This window comes from Eretmochelys imbricata, chromosome 3, assembly GCF_965152235.1.
Source record: "Eretmochelys imbricata isolate rEreImb1 chromosome 3, rEreImb1.hap1, whole genome shotgun sequence".
NCBI classification, from domain to species: Eukaryota; Metazoa; Chordata; order Testudines; family Cheloniidae; genus Eretmochelys; species Eretmochelys imbricata.
Window position 1 is genome coordinate 138,293,357 of NC_135574.1, and position 19,445 is coordinate 138,312,801.

The window sequence follows — 19,445 nt, forward strand, 5'->3', positions numbered from 1 at the left end:
CTTAATTATATTTTCATGTGTTCAGTCATTTGCATCCACAGAAATGAGGATACTTTGAACAGCGGGAAAAATATAATATGTTTGGGATGGAGGTTAATATTGGGTACTGAAAGTTACTGGAATAATATGGGATAGAGAGGATTTGGAGGAGGAACAATAAACTCTGGTTCTTATAGTTTTAAGACAAAAAATTAAGATGAACTTGTGTAATGAACAAACCTCCTTCATAGGAGTTGCTGTTATTTCCACTGGAACCTGTGCTCTTGATGAAAAGGTACCTTATTTTAATATAACTTTCACTAGTATGATTGACCATTTCTTTACAAGTAAAAAAAAAAAACTTTTGGAAATAATGTCTCCTATAAGTAAACTGTAGACATAAGTCTGGACCTACAGCAGTCAAAGAAAGACAGAGAAGGTAATTAAGATGAATCCATTCTTGGGAACCCCACACTCTACATGCTTATGGGAGAAAAAGGTCCACTTCTCAGAGGCCATTATTTGTATGCTATTTTTTCTCTTTTAAACCCTGAATGGTTTTTATCCATTCTTAGGAAATATCTTTGGCTGCACTCCTCCTTTTCACTGTTCAAAAGACATCCCAGAAGTTAAATATTAAGGTATATAGAACATTTTGTGCTGCTCTACATGATGCAAATTTCTGCAAATATTTTATGTGATGGGTGCACCTTCTCCACTACAGAACCTATGCAGTTATTAGACATTTTACAGTGTATCTGAAGTATAGGTTTGAACCAAGATCTACTTTAAAGGAATTCTACAGTCATTTGATAGCATGAATGGAAACAAAGAAAATGAAAAGGATTTTGCTAGTTGTTTTAAAAAAAATGGAGTGGATTTTTGCACTTATGAAAGAGAGACGCTAACAACATTCATTAGGACCATCTACGAAGGGAGCAGATGCTGTGAAAGCTTTCATGGTACAGCTCAGTCCTAGCCTCAACATCTTTGTTTTTTCCAGAATTCACCTCTGTTGGGCAGAAACTGATAAATGCAAATTGGTGTCAGTAATTTAGTGATAAATATCCACAAGGTACAAGTAGTTAATATATTTTTTAAAATGAAAATAATGATATTGACTACATATATGAACAAATAAGACAGATACATTTGCAGTTGTACCACTAGACTGAAACAAGGGACAGCAACCCTCATGCTTCTGATCATAAGTTGATTTTCTCTGGGAGTCAGTAAATAATTTTCATGTATGGTACTACAACACACACATGGCATTGTGGGATGGAAGGTTCACCTTCCTTTGATGCTGCTGATATGCCAGTTCTTATGTTAAGATACTGGACTACATAGAGAATCAAACTCAGTGCACCTGTAGCCTAAAAACAGACTTACAAATTAGTTTGAAATGAAAATGTGGTGCATTAAAAATATTGCCACCTACCTATAATTGCCTTTTCCTGCAGTAAATCTAGTATTGCCATTGCTTAATTTACTGGACTATCTAGAAAAGCCTTTGAGTGAATTCCTTGCAATGCATAGCAGAAACACACCCTTTTCCCAAGAAGTCCAGTTTTCAGTGGATTCATAATATAGTCAATTCTTTCCCAGATCAGATGACTATGTGGATTTCTTAGAATACTCAGGTTAAGTACATGACTGGTGTCCAAGAACCCCGTTGCACCACCGGTGCTTTGAACTGTATGAAATTCACTTTGAAGCTTACCAGAAAAGACACTGGGAATCTTGGAAAGAAAACTTTTGACTGTACGAATAGAAATCCCATTTTTCTCATCCTGCATCCGTGCTATGACATCTTCCATCTGAATATAAAGAAAAAATAAAACCAGCATTATTTCCTAGCAGAAATCCATTCTTTGAAAACCTTAATTCAGCCTCTCAGAAATGAGGGCCTGCTACCTTTATTTGACTTTTTTCCCCAATATTTTCATTTTTTATTTCAAGAGGATAATAAACCACAAGAACAACATCAATGACATGAGAATTTGTGCTCCAACAATACTTGAGAGAGGAATGCTGAGGCATAGCAGGGAGATTTCATTCTAAAGAGATTACAACCATTATTAGAGACAGAGTCTCACATTCTATTAATGTTATAATATTACCCAATATAAAAGAAAACAGTAGCTTTTAGAGCATCTAAAGCAGCTATCTAAATTCCCCCCCCACAAAAAAAGATTCCAAAATGGTGTCTGTGATAGTGTCATTCACAAATGGTTTAGATGTTGTAAAAGCTTTTTCCTCCATTCAAAAGCCCCAGTCCCTGACTTAAATGGAAGTTATGAGTTCTCACTTCCTTGCATGAAAAGACCCATGCAGTCTTTTTGGTGATTGAGGACTGTATCAAAAAGGTTATTTGAAACTAAAATGAAGCCTTTAAGTCAATAGCAGCCTATATTCCCACTTCTTTCTTGAGATGAAGAGAAAGAAAGGACAAATGTTCATGGTGGGATTTGCCTCCCACTGAGACAGTACAGCCAGAAATGTGGGTTGTTTTCTTGGCCAGCCAGCTACCAGGAAAAGTCTTCAGCCCTTTTGTATTATTATTTTGGGTACTTTTATTGTATTAGCTAATTTATGCCTGACTAGATTTTACAAGCCAACTGGGCCTGCACTTATTCTAATTAAAGCCAAAACCAAACTTCTGCTGGCTACAAATGAAAGCATGAGCAAGCCCTTTTATCAGGGACTCATGACCAAAATCCTGACAGGCTGATTAGTGGATATATTATATATGGAATAAGATATTCTAAACTTTATCCTGATATATAGTAAACATTAATAAAGAAATACAAGTTAGACAAATTCTCTCTGTATATATTTTAAAAATATACAAATGAAATAATCCAACTAATAATGATTTTACCCTTGTACAGTCCTTCATCTTCATTAGTAACAGAATCCAAGCTCCATGGAAAATCCTTGGTTCTCTATGTTAAAGTATATTTTAAAATTTTTGATTACAGAGAATACTTGGAGACCCATTTACTGCAATCACACGTGGATTATATACGACAACTCAGTTAAGAGCACACAGGTCCAGCTGTATAGGCAAACATATGTTAACTTACAATGTATATCTTGTGTGTGAAGTGCACAGCATGATGTGGAAGACTAAAAATAATGCTTACAACTTCAGGTTACTCAAAACGTAACTCCAAGGAATGGAGATATTCATTATATTTATGAAGAATAAATGAAGTCAGTGCATGATCTTTGGATACACATTCTTTAAACTAAAATTGGATATTAGGAACTGACTAAGGAAACTGAAATAGTGTGACAAATCACCTGAGAGTTGGAATCTGGCCCTGCATTTACTATCGAAAGAATAAAGAAGACCCTTCTTTTATTGAAGTTAATGGGAAGGTTACTGTTAACCTCAATGGCAATCCTGAATGAAGAAAATGTCTGTCGGCTTTAGTATAAGATTTTCATTTCAGATTAAAGTTCCATTTCCAACCATGGGTTCATAGGTCTCCCACTGAAGTAACTAGGACAACTAGAGCAGAATTTGGCCCTAGGATGGTTCTATTGAATCTGCCTCAGAGGACTCTGCAATGTGTTGTTACACTTCAAGTTCAGAAATGAAGATCCCCTGTACAAAACCTTGCTGAAGCTCTAAATATCAGCATTGTGGACTGACTGACTTAATCAGTATGCACTGATTATAGTCTAAGTGAGTTTGGATGTTCTGAATCTAGGTATAACAGAACACCTGCCTCCTAATTAGTTACAACAGAGCTGGGGTTTCGTGCATGTGCTTAGTTGGATTAGAAAGCCTAACTTGTCTCATCTCACAACAACAGCATAAAAAATGGATTTTTTTTAGACAATCACTGTACAATATTAAACATGAGATCTCAGAATGAAAAGTAGAAGAAAATGCTCGGATTTAAGTCTCCAAAACATCTAATTCAATATATCTCAGTACATAGCTCAATTCCGAGTGTGTTTAATTCTTTTTTCCCCCGTTTTGCCTGTTTTAAATTCAGCAAATGTATAATCTCTTCCATTGCAAAACATTATGTCCTCATTTAATTATATTTGGGAAACAGTCCTCAAGGCATTTCTCCTCAGTTAGTCATCAACATGGACTCAAACAATACAAAGGATAGAACAGCTTAATTAGGGAGATAAAAATAAATCCTCTTCTAATTTTGATTGAGAAGTCTAATCTGGGAAACACAAGATGCCGTTTGACATAGTAGCTTGCCTTCTTGATGTGTCAAAGTTTGCTGCTCGGTCATCTGACTTGATGGTCAAAAGTGAAGTATAAGCTGCTTTGTCTTGCCTCTGTAGTAGCTTCTTGCTGTTCCTTTATTATCTGCCTATCTGTTTAAACCAGACTAGCTTTGACAATGCATTGGGATTTATTAGTCTTAACCTTTATTTAAAAAAAACAAAAACAAAACAAAAGCTGGGGTGATGGGTTCTCAGGTTCTCACCTTTCCAGAGGTGGTGTTCAATACAGTAAACATTTGTCACAGTAAGATGGAATGGCAGACAAGGTAACATTGAAATACCTAGTCACATTACATGTAAGGGAGAAAATATCCAGCAATTTGGAAAACAGCAATTCACACCAGGTATCCATGAACATATTGTTATCGGTCTTCCCCTTGCTTCCATCTCCCAAATCTATATTTGAGGGAAATAGGTCCAAAAGCAGCACTCCATATTCAGGCAAAAGTCCCAGAGGTCAGTCAAAGTTTTTTCTGTGTATGGGATGCAAACTTGGTCCCCATATTTGAAGCAAAATCTATCTACACACTGATGGCCACACTCATTGTACTTGAGGCTTTTCAACTTCTAAAAGAACTTTTAAAAAAATCTTTTATAATAACTATTAAAAGATCAAACATGTATATAGTGTTTTGGTTTGGTTTCCAATAACATTAAATCTCAGTGAGGGTGGCACTACATATTATATATTATCTCCTTCCCGTTTTCCTCTGGTCTTGCTCTTTATGAATTTATGAAAAGATTGAAAGTGCGAGGGTTGAGACAAGCAGAGGCCACGACAGAAGATGAATGGACATGGATGTACAGAGACCCAACTATGCTTACATTAAGGAAGCAATAGCCACCTTTTATCTGTACTGTGTAGAGGTAGATGAATAATTGATATTTCAGTTCATTGGCAGTCACAAGCACACACATGCACACACACACAGATTCAACCTGAGTTGAAACTAAAATGTTTAGGAATTTTGGGTGAATTGGGAAAGTCAACAAAAACGATGTTTTGCATTGAACAGAACATTTAGTTTCTGAATATTTAACCCCCTTTAAGATAATAAAAGCAAAGAAAATAAAGGGCTAGGTTCAGAAAAACAGAGGACAAGATAGTTGTAGTGCAGTTTCCCCCTCCTCTTATAACAGATAGCCTAAAGGTTAGGACACTTACTTGAGATGTAGAACATGCAAGTTTGAATCCCTGCTCTGGAGCAGGGACTTGAACCCAGATCTCTCTTCTTCTGGGTGAGTGCCCTAACCACGAGGGGGGGAAGGATGAGATGAAAGCACACTCTTTGAACTCTCATGGAAATGATTAACCTCTGCGTGTTAACGTAGCAAGATGGAGAAATAGGGTACTTATAGTTCAATTTTAAACCAAAAGATATCCTTAAAGTAAGAGTTTTAGCCTTTATTCATACCAATGCTGTGCTGTGCTCCCATCAGATCTGACAAAGAAGAGCTGAGCTGATGCAATGTTTGGATAAAAAATCTTTAAGGAACACCTACTGTAGGTGTTGTAGAATGGGGCAATGGTCATTCAGTAGGTTACTCTCTTCCATCCTAGTGATTACTGATGCTGAGCCAATGTGCGCATCTGCATGGCACTGTGTTGCCTTTTGGATGAGATGTAAAACCAAGCATTTATCAAGATATCATAACTCTTTCCTAAGAAAAAGGGTGTTAGATCTGGCATGCTGGAAAAAAATTTCAGATACACCACTATTGTTATCTTCCTAAACATCATCTACAGTTTCCACTGAATACAGTGTAGCTCACTTCCTGCTCTAAGCTGCCGGGCTATGTTGTGCACTGTAAAACAAAAACAAATGCATTTTAGCAGGGAATGTTTCCTCCACCTAATTCAAAGGGTTAATTTAACTTTTAATGCTTGCATACTGCTTTGAGACCTTTGAATGAGAGTTGTATAGAAGGGCATTTCTACTGAAATCCTGCAGTTATTAGTACATCAAAACACTCATTATCTTGAGTGATTAGGGATTGCAGATTTTCAACTAGACCAGTTTCTTTGCTTGAAATAAAAACTGTAGATTTAAATACATAGGGACTTATATCCAGTTCACTGCAGGTGACACATGAAAGTTATTATAACTAGAACTAAGAAAGCCATTTTTATGTTGACATTGAAGAAAATATATGTAATTAGAATGTACTAGATGCTTGACTCAGATTGAACTCCTAGAAGCGTTTGTTTTTTATTGCTCTTACCAAAATTAGACTTGGAAAGAAAATTATGCCAACAGTATGGTAGAATGAGTGTCCCATGAGAATTATTTGCAAAAAGAACAGGAGTACTTGTGGCGCCTTAGAGACTAACCAATTTATTTGAGCATGAGCTTTCGTGAGCTACAGCTCACTTCATTGGATGCTCATGAAAGCTTATGGTCAAATAAATTTGTTAGTCTCTAAGGCGCCACAAGTACTCCTTTTCTTTTTGCGAATACAGACTAACACGGCTGCTACTCTGAAATGAGAATTATTGAGATTTTGAAAACTTTTCCCAGCCTGAATCAGGATGCAAAGTAAAAATTTTGAAGATTTTCATTAACTGATAATCTGCAAAAAAAATTTAGGTCAAGACAATGAAAACATTTTGTATGGATAATTTCCAGACATTTCTTTCTCTTTTTTAAAACTTTTTTTAGCATAAATTAGCTAAAGTTTCTGAATGAAAAGTTATTCCAAAGCAAAAGTGAAACTTTTCATTTTGAAATTGTCAAATTGGGATGTTCCACCAATTTAAACATTTTTTCCAATTTGTTTTCAAAACAGAAGGTATGTCATAACAGACCCTTTCCCACAAACAGTTTCAGTTTCAACAAAGTGCCATTTTCCAATGAAAAACATTTCCTCAGAAAGTTTCCAGTCAGCCCTAATAATGAAGTATGAAAGACATCTTTTTATTCCAAGCCTAAAGACCATTTTGAAGAATTTCTGTAGACAATTAATTCTCCTGCAATTCTCAGGTACATCTGTGTGTTCAAGGGATCTTTCCATTTTAGTCTTTTGTAGAATTTCAACAGGTGGACAAATTTCCAAATTCTAGTCCCCTTACTATACCACTAGCTCCATGAGGAAAAGTGGCTAGAGGACGAAATCTCACAAACTCTGAATCTACAGCATCTGAGAAAGATTGTCAGGTAGAAGCCTCATTGATCAAATGAAAAATAGGCTGTTATTTCATAGGTTTCATAGGCTCATAGATTTTAAGGCCAGAAGGGGCCATCATGATCATATAGTCTGACCTTTGCACAGTGCAGGCCACAGAACCTCACACTCCTGTAGCAGACCCAGAACCTCTGGCTGAGTCACTGAAGTTCTCAAATCATGATTTAAAGACTTCAAGTTATAGAGGATCCACTATTTACTCTAGTTTTTAAAGCTGTAAGTGCCCCATGCTGCAGGGGAAGGTGAAAAATCCCCAGAGTCTCTGCCAATCTGACCTGGGGGGAAATTCCTTCCCGTCTCCAAATACGAAGATCAGTTAGACCCACCAGCCAGACACCAGGGAAATTATTCTTTGTAATAACTCAGAGCCCTCCCCATTTAGTGTCCCATCTCTGCAGATACTTGCTACTAGCTGTTGCAGATGGTCACATGCCATTGTAGTTAATTTCATCATACCATTCCCTTCAAAAAATTGTCATGCTCAGTTTTGAAACCAGTTTGGTTTTTTGCCCCCACAACTCCTGATGAAAGGTTGTTCCAGAGCTTCACACCTCTGATGGTTGGAAATCTTCATCTAACTTCAAGCCTAAAACTTGTTGATAGCCAGTTTACTTCCACTTGTTCTTGTGCCAACATTGGCTCTGAATTTAAATAACTCCTTCCCCTCCCTGGTGTTTATCTCACTGATGTGTTAATAGCGAGCAATCATATCTCCTCTCAGCCATCATTTGGTTACAAGCCAACAAGCCAAGCTCATTAAGTCTTCTCTCATAGGTAGGGTCTCCATTCCTTTGATCATCCTAATAGCCCTTCTCTGCACCTGTTCCAGTTTGAATTCATTTTTCTTAAACGTGGGAGGCCAGATTTTCACACTGTATTCCAAATGAGGTCTCACCCATGCCTTTTATAATGGCAATAACAACATTTCCCTCTCTACTGGAAATACCTTGCCTGATGCATCCTAGGACTGCATTAGATTTTTTCATGGCCACATCATATTGGTGGGTCATTCTCATCCTGTGGTCAACCAATGCAACCAGGTCTTTCTCCTTCTCTGTTGCTTCCAACTGATAAGTCCCCAGTTTATAGCAAAAAATCTTGTTGTTAGTTCTTAAGTACATAACTTTGCACTATTAAATTGCATCCCATTTCCATTGGTCCTGTTTTCAAGGTCCTCCAGATCTTCTCATATGATATTCTGGAACTCCTCCATATTGGCAAGACTTCCCCACTGTGTGTTATCTGCAAATCTTATTAGCACACAGTTTTTGTGCCAAAGTCATTAACGAAAATGTTAAATAAGATTGGTTTCAAGACCAGTTCCTGAGGGACTCCAATAGTAACCTCCCTCCAGCCTGACAGTTCACCTTTCAGTATGACCCATTCTAGCCTTTCCTTTAACCAGTTCCTTATCCACCTTTCAATTCTTGTATTAATCCCCATCTTCTCCAATTTAACTCACAATTTCCCATGTGGTATTGTATTAAATGCCTTATGGAAATCCAGGTAGATTAGATCTACTGCATTTCCTTTGTGTAAGTAATCAGTTATCTTCTCAAAGAAAGAGATTGGGTTGGTCTGGCATGATGTCTTTTGTAAAACCTTCTTGTATTTTATCCCATTTACTATTTACCTCTATGTTCTGAATTACTTTCTCATTCAAAATTTATTCCAGGACCTCGCATACAACTGAGATCAAACTAATGGGCCTGTAGTTTTCTGGAACACGTTCCCCCCACCCCACTCTTAAAAATAGATACTATATTAGCAATTCTCCAGTCACCGGGTATGACCCCTTAGATTATGTATACATTATAAAACCTTGGTTTGGGGATTGCAATTTCATGTGCCAGGTCCTTTAATATTCTTGGATGGAGACTATCCAGGCCCCCAGATTTAGTCCCATGAAGCTGTTTGATCTACCCCACTCAAAATGTTTTTGTGGTCTTACTATAACATGATCAACACATCCATGAATGTAGTCTAAAAGTTCTCAATGCTATCCTGATTTTTAGTCCATTTAAGAATAAATATGTTCCATTTAAAAATATATATATACACCATTGTTCCATTCAATTCTCATGCTCACGTGCTGCAAATGGAATATGTCTTATGGCAGTAATCCTATATCATCTCAAAATAGCAACAATTGAAAAATGTAACATGTTTTAGAAAAAGCTTTCCTGCAACTTGGGGCAAAACACTTAAAGAATTATGCCACATACTAGATAATTCTCTCGCACATAAATATCCTCTTTGAACTTTGAATCTATCTTGAGTATACAGTTAGCTGCATGCAAAACTGATACCGTCAAGTGCTTGTGGAATTAGAGCAGAAAATATGAAACAACAGTGCAATTATTTGTGTAATCATTTTTCAAATGTTCGTTTGTTTTAAAAAACAGTTAAAGTAAAATATGGGTTTTAACAGAACTGCTAGAATATATACATACATATAACAAGCAAAATTCACAGAACAACTCACCAAAACTTTTTCTTTATTACCCTATACAGTTTTTAGCTGAAACACATCAGCAGGTGGTCAACCTCCTGAAGCGAAAGTATTCAGTGCCTTCAGTTTTAAACAAGGAGTTTCAAACATACATCAGATTTTATGTAGTTTCAGCCACACAATAGGTATGTGCCTTGCCCTCTTCTGTGAGACAGTTCACAGATAAAGACACGGAAAATAATAAATCACCCATGGATCCAGCATTCACTCTGAGGCTTAGACAGCCGAATACCTGACCTGGGGCTGCAGTGCACGTGTGTACAGGCAAAAACATAGGTGTCTAGAAAACTTTTACTGCAAAATTTTAGCTGCTAATCTATTTTAGGCTCCAACATGGTCCAGAAGCAGCTGTGAGGGGTGGGGTTTGTAACTCCCTGTGGGGCCTGATTTTAGGGCTTAGGTGCCTAAGTCCTCTTATGAATCTACCCCTAAGATTCTAAATAGCTTGGGAAATGCAATTAAATTTATCTAGTTATATTTGCTAGAACTTTATTTTAGTAATATTATTCTTGATTACGTCAAGATCAACGCATTACTGATATGCGGCAAGACTGGGGGAAACACTGTTTATGTGTGGTAAAGATTAAGGTTTACTTCCCATTATGTGTTCATGTGTATCTATCTTGAAGTTTTATACTGACACCCATCACCGTAGTATTTATCTTCCATGTAAAATCAACAGCAAAGCTCCTAGTGGATTTCACAGAGTCTCTGGCATGTCTTCCTTTTCAGGGGAAGAAAATCTCTGCTTGGGGTAGGGTTTTTGTTTTAAGATTTAAATTTTTTTTTCTGTTGAATAGAAGAGAGAGTCAGCGTTGTGAGTCATCCTTGTGGTGCTAAAGCTTTTTCAAAGAGGAAGGTTTGAAGTGTTTCCTAAAAGTGCTCAGACTCTGGATTTGCATGATCTTCTCTGGAAATTTGTCCCATATCTGAATCCCCTTGATCAAGAGCCCACTTCCTTCTGGGCTCTGTAATCTGCATTGACCCAGAGAAGTACAGTTGTCTCAGTGTTTCATAGATTGAAATTTGACCTCTACCATAACTGGAGGAATAAAGCCTTATCTGTTAAAACTGGCATTGGAAGATGACTGGAGCCACTGTAAGGATTGAGCACAGACCTGGGTGCTCATAGCACCTTAAGACATAGAGAAGGTGGGCAGCTGCATTTTGTACCAGCTAGAACCTGCACATCATCTTAATGTTCAACTTCTGATATAGTGAATTACAGCAATCCGTCCTGAAGATGACAATTGCAGAGATAACAGAGTCTTCATCCATGTAGGAAGGGATAAAGTTTTTTTAGCAAACTGGAGGTAAAAAAAAAAAAAGCATTTTTAAATAATGGTGCTAACTGGTCATCCAGGCTTAGCCAGGTCATCTTAGGACACAAACAAGACTTGGAGGTTTTGCACCACTTCAATGAACAAGGGCAGTATGCCTTCAGTGGAAGGTGGAGACAACATCACAACTAGTTCTTCAAAGCATTTCCCCTTTGAACCAGATCACTTCAGTCTTGTCTGGGTTTAGCTTGGGCCAGCTGCTCTTCATCCAATAATTGATTCCTTGTAAGCAGCCTGATGTTTTGGTAGTAACGGTGGTTGTGATAGTTGAGAATTAGATATATACATAAGTGCCATCAGCATACCATTGCCAGTTATGCCCCTGGGGGGGTCTCACTCTCTCTCCTAGTGTTCTCAAGTAGACATTGAAGAGAAGCAGGGATAGTATGGATCCCTGCAGATGGGAACTTTCAGAGAGGAGGGGCAGTTTTCCAGCCAGCCCTAATGGTGGGTAACACGAGTTCTCTTTTGCAACAATTTGGAGGTTTTGAAACTTGTTTCATTCCACATCTGGATGAAACTGAGACCTTTCATAATTCTTCACAAAAAATGGGAGAAGGGGAAAAGATTTTTTTTAAAATCTTCTACCACAGAACAGCCAATAGCCCACTGGTTAGGGCACTTACTGGGGAGGTGGAGGAACCAAGTTCAAGTCCTTGCTCTAATGATTATATTGTACAGAGTAAATTTGAACCTGGGTCTCCCACCCAGGCTACATCTCATAAGAGATGGGGAAGAAGGGCACCACCACAGGAATGTGCTGGGGAGCAGGTTCTGGGAACAGTGTGGGACCAGGGCAGGCAGGGAGCCTGCCTTAGCCCCACTGCGCTGCCAGACTTCTAGCAACCGGAGATCGTGATTGACTGTCAGAGGCTCCAGGATCGACCAGTTGATTGCGATCTGTGGTTGATGACCACTGTACTAATCCCCAAGGACTTGCCACCAGATCAATATGTATCTCAGATCTTGCCCAAACACCATGCTGCCAGCCATTCTTTAGTAAACTAATTAAAGATTTATAAAGAAAAGAAAAGAAGAAGCTTATACTCAAGCTTTTAGGTCCCAGGTTCAATTCCTAATATGGTGGCCATCACATAGACAGGGTATCTAAAGGAGTGTTTACCAAGGGGGCAATAACAGTTAACTCTTTACAGACATGTTGAAACCATTTACTTTCAAAATTAATTAGCTCAGATGGACCCTTTTTCCCTTCTCACTGAAGAAGTGCATTGAGTCTTCCCCTTCTGCAAGTAGCAGTGTGAGCACTGTTACCTAGATACCTATTCTTGAAAACATCATTGTGTGTAATGTACAATAAAAACCGTTAACAGAAAGTAGTTTTGCCAGTAGCCTGGAAACTATAATGCAAACTATAACCACTTATATAAAGGAAAGCAAAGCAGGAGAACTCTAATCAACCCTCTGGTGACAGGAAAGTGGATTTATCAAAGCCAAGCAATAATTCATCACTGTCTCTTGTCTGTTATACTATTTGCTAAAGCTTCCTGTTAATTAGACCATGACAAATTTAGAGAAATACATGGTTGTCCTCATCATGAAAACAAAGTGCCTTTGGCTAAGTGATTACACTGAACTTTTACATACATCCTGTGCATAGATAACTGAGTTGAACTGTGCTGAGGACAGAAGATGCATTTCACAAAGGATTTTTGATATTTCAAACCATGGTTTCATTCTGAATGAAAGTTAAACCCCCAAATTTTGAAAATTCTCTAAAGAAATAATTTCAAAAAAGGGTCAATTAAAACATTCTGTTTCGGTAAAATAACAATGTTTTGTTTTGATTTAGACTTTATTTTATTTTGTATTATTTACAACATAATACAAAAGTAATTTTAAAAATGTTAAACATTAAAATATATTGACTCCTGCTTTTGACTCCTACTATATTGACCCCCTACTTTTCTCATAAAAATGAATTGCTGGCTAAATCAATGCAATTTCATGAAAGGTTTCAATTTCTGCATATTCTGATGGAATATAGTTCCATAAAAATTCCTCCAATCAGCCCTAGAACTGGGCTTTTAACACATTCTGTAACTCTGACATGCAATACCATGCTTTATATGATGCAAATGTTTCTCTGGTATCCAAAAAAACATGTGAAGCACAAAATATATAAATTACTCCCCAGGAATTATTACCAGTTCACAGCACTGACACAAAATTATCTGACTAATATAACATTTCTCATTGTTTAGAAGTTAATTTAAAAAAATACCAGCTGTAGCAGATATGACTCTCCAGCAGTAGGCAGGTATTCATTTTTGTGGTATGCAAATATATGCATTGAGAAAAAAAAGTGCTACCACTGTGAGTAAATGGGAACTGCTGCAGGCTTCACTCTGGGGCCAACAGACTGAAGCCAAACAGCTGCTGAGGGGTGGGGCCTTCTTGGCCCAATACTGTTTTGTTAGTCCTTTAAGCTTAGTGTTGGGTCTGTCACCTCCATCAGAGGAACAAAAAGAGCGCTGGCTTATTAAATGAAAACAGAAAATTAAGTTAGCCATGATACACTGATCAATGGACTTCCTTCAGGTACTCTCTGTAAAAGAATATATATAGCTACATTTGGGTGTAGACTAGAGTCGGTTGGAGAAACTAGGACAGAACCATATTCCTTTGGAATATGCAGCTCCATAGAAATCGCACTTCACAAAATCTGGTCATTTTTACCAAGGGGAATTTTCTACAATGTTAGTTATATTATGTATCTTATTACAACCCCAAATAAAGAGGTCAATATCAAAACAAAATGTTTTGATTTGGTTGAAGAAAAAAAAACATTGGAAAAAAGGAACTGTTTCAGGTCAGAAACAGAAGCTTCCTTCTGAGAATTTCAAAATGTTCAGTTCTCTCCCTGATTTGGAACTAAGCCAAATTTTGAAAACTTGAAATCCTTCACAAAAGAGAAATTTTGTTCTAGGCATGACTATAGTGTACACTACAGATAATTCCTGAACAAGGTCTTCATGGTTAATTCTTCATAGGTTAATGTTTTCAATCTTCAATCAATATGCACTATATTTAAGATTATCTTTTTGTACCATTATACTAAAGCCTGGGGTTCCAAGCCCCACCACCCAGGGCTGAAGATGAAGCCTGAGCAACTTAGCTTCACAGGGCTCCCTGTGGTGTGGGGCCCTGGGCAGTTGCCCTGCTTGCTACCCCCCAATGCTGGCCCTGGCTTTTATATGCAGAAAACAGTTGTTGTGGCACAGGTGGGCCGTGGAGTTTTAATAGCGTGCGATAGTTGGGGCTCAAAAGAAAAAGGTTGAGAACCCCTGGCCTGGAGGACAAGGGAAGTGACTTCATAAAAAGGCTAATTTGCCTTCAGAATACTGGCCAATTTAGACATTCCTAAAAGACATCAACTTGTTTAAATATTTTGTACAAGAAATCAGTTTTAAATGATCTTATGTTTGATCTTTTTTATTATAGTCAGATATTCACTGTATCTTCACTTTACTTCACTCTCTATATATTGATTTTTCTCAATTAGAAGGATTAAGTCAGTTTTTGTTTCTTTTGTAATACAAAAGTGCTTTTGGCAAGTACAGCAGAAATTGTTAAACAGATTTGAATTCTGTGGACTCTGAAAATTGTGATTTTGATACTAGCTATTTTAGAAACAACAAATAACTGCAAATAAAAAAAAAGTTTTGGTTGGTCAATGTGGTAGATAGAGAAATAGGAAATTATAGGTTCTTTTGTTATAATAGTTTGTAAACAATGAAATCTGGAAATATATATGCATGATGAAAATGCACATATATGAGTTTTATATTCATGAATGATCCATTCTTTAAAACATTTTGTTAAATGAGGGGTGTGCACAAATTCAAATATACTTTATGCTCATCTGACTTTTGCACACAAAACCTCTGATTTGTGTGTGTACATGTAGGGATGCACACTTAGGCATGCAACACTTTCAAACTTTGGACCTGGAAGTCTGGTTGAGAAGGTAAGAAAGTACTAAGTGAACTAAAAACTAGAACTAATCACAATATTAGTGATGGTGGTGAGTAAAACACCTGACACAGTGGTTTCTCTTGTAATCACAAATGGTGGGCAAAACTTTTCCTTGGGATGCTCTCGTTTGCTGATGGGAGAATAAGGCACTAGAACCCTCTTCCACAACCAAAGCCCTGAATAAGCAAGCTGAGCCAGATCTCTCAGCAACCAAGATTATATTAAGGGGGGAAAGGCAGGGAAATTGGAAAGATTTCTGTTGAAGTTTTGTCAGTTTAGATGTATTTCTTCAGTATGTTTAATGGTTAGGTGTGCATGTACACAATGGTTTTGACAGGGTATATTTTACAACTAGAATAAAATAGATATATAGAGGCAGATTTGAACTTTTAAAAATAATGAAGGACTTGATGTGACTCAGTGATTTAACACGTTAGTTGTTTACCTCTGGAGACATCACTTCAAGTTCATCCTGCATCACAAGCGGAATGGAACTTGGTCTTGTCCTAAATCTGAGGCAGCAATACGTCCATCAAATTCAATACCAATTTAGGTAACAGAAACTTTTAAAAGCTTCAGAGTAGCAGCCGTGTTAGTCTGTATTCGCAAAAAGAAAAGGAGTACTTGTGGCACCTTAGAGACTAACCAATTTATTTGAGCATGAGCTTTCGTGAGCTACGCATCCGATGAGGTGAGCTGTAGCTCACGAAAGCTTATGCTCAAATAAATAGGTTAGTCTCTAAGGTGCCACAAGTACTCCTTTTCTTTTTTTAAAAGCTTGTGAATATTCTAAAAAATATATTTCTGAGGAATCCATACAGAGCAGTCTTTAAATCATATGCACTAAAGAGGTCTCAAAAGGGCTGGTTATAGGATAAAGTGGGATTTTTTTACCTTTAAGTTGTTGTCACGGAGTGGGCCATTCAAGGCTCACACACCCACTTGAACTCTCCCCCACTCAGGAACAATACAGTTCCAAAATGTATTTCTTCTCTTCAGCATGTAGCCAGACATACAGAGACCTTCCAGATTTGTGCCGCTGACCAATCTCCTTCCCTGCAATCAGTCTCTTTCTCACAGCTTCTTCTTTCTGCATGCTATATAAAAGGAGCTAGACTTGCTTCACTGCTAAACTCCAGATTACTTTACCTCTCAGACTCTCAACTCTTTCCTGCCTGTGCCTTGAATCCTGTCAACAAGCCTAAGAGAGAGGGATTTGAAACTGACCCTTCAGCTGGCCCCAGTGTCAAGAGTCTTTATGAGAACTGGATATGAGAACATATATCCCAACGGGTCCAGTAACTAGGGACACTATTGTTTGGTGGCTGTTCCATTACATACTATATGTGAAATGCATTGTTAATCTCAAGGCTTGAGCTTGCCTTGATGAGACAGTTGTTTCTATCACAAAACACCATTGCAGTTCACACCTGTCTCTCAGTAGACAGTCCCAGGTCAGAATGGGACAGAAGACTGAGCTACCTTTTCACCCACATTGGCAGGATCACGCGAAGAAGCTTCCCCATCCTCTGCCTGTCTTCTGGAGCACAATATCTCTAAAATAAAACCTGGTGCTTATACAAAGCTTAGCTTGTTCTCATTGGATTTCCATAACCAAGGGATTTCAGTTTCTTCTAAATATCCAGCACTCCTGATCTCAGATGGAAAATAATACATCTGTCTCTCATCTGAACATTTGAGAGCCTCAAATCGGTTTGGATTAAGTAGAGGTGAAAACTGGAGTTGGATAATTTCTTATTTTAGCATAACAGTGTTTCCCTATCCTTAATTTTAGCTGCCTTCATGCTAAAATATAATTTACATCTTTAAATTCTGCGATCCCTAGGGCTCCACAAAACAAACAAATATCTAAAGCTTCAAGTAAAATTGGCCATTGCTTATAGGAGATGAAGTGTGTGACACACTCTCCATCCCTGTTAGCTAAAGGCAGGTGGCAGTAGGGGTGTTTGGCTTCATTGTAATTATGTCAACAGAGATGTTGAGGCACATTAGGCACTTGTCTACATTTATGTGATTTGCTGCTCTGAGCTACTCAGCAGGATGAGTACGGAGCTGACAGATTGAGTATCTTTAGTTCTGTAATACACTGACTTGTCTCTGCTCACTTCATGTGGCATTTGCATTTTACAAAGGTTTTCTAAATGCATAAAACTACTAAGACAAGTTCCAAAAGAACACTGTAATACAACAGAGCAATTACAGCCAAGAAAAACAAGCACGTTATTCTAGAGCCAACCACGCAATTATGTGGAAGAATCCTGCAAGCAAGCACCTCTCCCAGCCTCTTCACACTATGCAAAGTCCAAAGTTACCCCATTCTTGGGGTTTCACTTTATTAACCAGGGAAACCCCATGATAAAAAGATCAGCTCATATCTCCTCTTCATCCAAAGATTTAGCTGCTCTGAAGGTTTTACCCTCTGGACTCCTCAGTCTGCACTGTAGGCCCTTCTATCTCCTCAGAGTGTCACACCCATCTCCCAGAGATCCAGGTGAGATAGTAAGTTGTCAGTGACGCACTGGGTCAAGCAAAACCCATTCACCTTCCTTCCAGCAACATCAGCATCTACTAGCAGGGCAATGTGTTTCAGGAAAATGCCATAAATGTCAAGGGGCAGGAGAGTAGCAACAGCAGAATTTTTTTTTTTTTTGAACAAACCAAAATGACATTTCAGTTTTTAAATGACATATTGTCATTGATGTATTCAAACTTGCCATGAGCTCAGTGGATAAACCTTTCAGCAACTCTTGCCAGCCCCTTCCTTGGGGATAGGGAAACCTCATGTGTAACTGAAATGGCAAATCAACCTTCAGAAGTTGCTAGGTAATAGTACCTGGACTTCAGTGTCACCAACCTCCCAATAAGAGGTTTCAGAGTAACAGCCATGTTAGTCTGTATTCGCAAAAAGAAAAGGAGTACTTGTGGCACCTTAGAGACTAACCAATTTATTTGAGCATGAGCTTTCGTGAGCTACAGCTCACTTCATCGGATGCAGTGAGCTGTAGCTCACGAAAGCTCATGCTCAAATAAATTGGTTAGTCTCTAAGGTGTCACAAGTACTCCTTTTCTTTCTCCCAATAAGAGTTTGTTTAAATAGTGTAATGCTTCCATCTTGTGTTTAGTAGATTGAATGCTGGCAGGCCTGCCTATGAGGGGAGGCAAAGGGGGCAATTGCTCAGTGGCCTGGGCAATTTAAAAGGGCCCTGGGGCCCCCAGCCATCAGTGCTGCTGTGGTAGGCGTGGTGGCCAGGAGCCCCAGGCCCTTTTAAATCACCCAAGTGGGATGCAGGGTGCCTAGATGTGCGAGACCGTTCCAGGCCCTGTGTTTTGTGGGGCCCCGCGGGCCAGCATGGGCGGTCCTGGAAGTCACGGATTCGTCACTCCCTCCACCCACCCTCACCCAGGGATGGCCCTGGCCCTTGGGCCCGGAATTTATGTTGGCGGGCCTGAATGCTGTCAATCTATGTCATGCTGCTCCTAGCTGCTGTGGATATTTATGTTCTGGCTGCACAACTGAAACCAACATAAAATCGAGGCTTTTCACTGGGGGCAGAGAAGACTGCTCAAATATTTAAAGGGATAGGACATCACATTCCTCCACCCTACTTTAAAAAAAAAAAACACTTTCCAACTATACACATGCACACACACAATTGTTTACATGGCTAACATGAGACAGCCTAACTAAGAGTTGAGGATGGACTACCGCAGACTCATATCGCAAGGAATGATTTGCCTTTTTCTCCGGTCTCTCATAACTCCAGACTATGGCTTTCATCCATACAATGCCAAAATGACCTTTGTGAAGAGCTTACAAAACCTGAAATTGTGAGTGATCATTCTAAAATCACTGTATTTCCCATAAGATGTGACCGTAATTCGGAGAAAATTTGTGTCATGTCAACATCAGTTGAGTAAACTGGAGATTCTTTTGATCCAACACTGAACCTTGTAGTACCATTACTTTCATGAGAGAAAGCACATCACCCTTAGCAGTTTCTTTGTTGATATCTGTGCTAGTAAAGGGTAATCCATCCAACAAACTGAGATGGAACACTTCATTTGAAATTTCTTTGGGTTGACAGGAGGTTGGGCATGGCAGGTGTGACAACCCATCAGCACTGTTCTGCTGAGTCCCTTTGCGGAATTGA

The 19,445-nt window shown here is 38.4% G+C and overlaps 1 protein-coding gene across 6 annotated transcripts in view; it reads right to left on the bottom strand.

Annotated features, from left to right (window-relative positions):
* The window catches only part of RGS7 (regulator of G protein signaling 7), a 420,392-nt gene that overhangs the window by 201,220 nt on the left and 199,727 nt on the right, over window positions 1-19,445 (bottom strand). For all 6 annotated transcript variants that reach the window (XM_077811866.1, XM_077811869.1, XM_077811867.1 and 3 more), the window contains exon 2: window positions 1,703-1,799. In XM_077811866.1, the coding sequence (XP_077667992.1) occupies window positions 1,703-1,799 (97 nt within the window). The remainder of the gene's footprint in view (window positions 1-1,702; window positions 1,800-19,445) is intronic.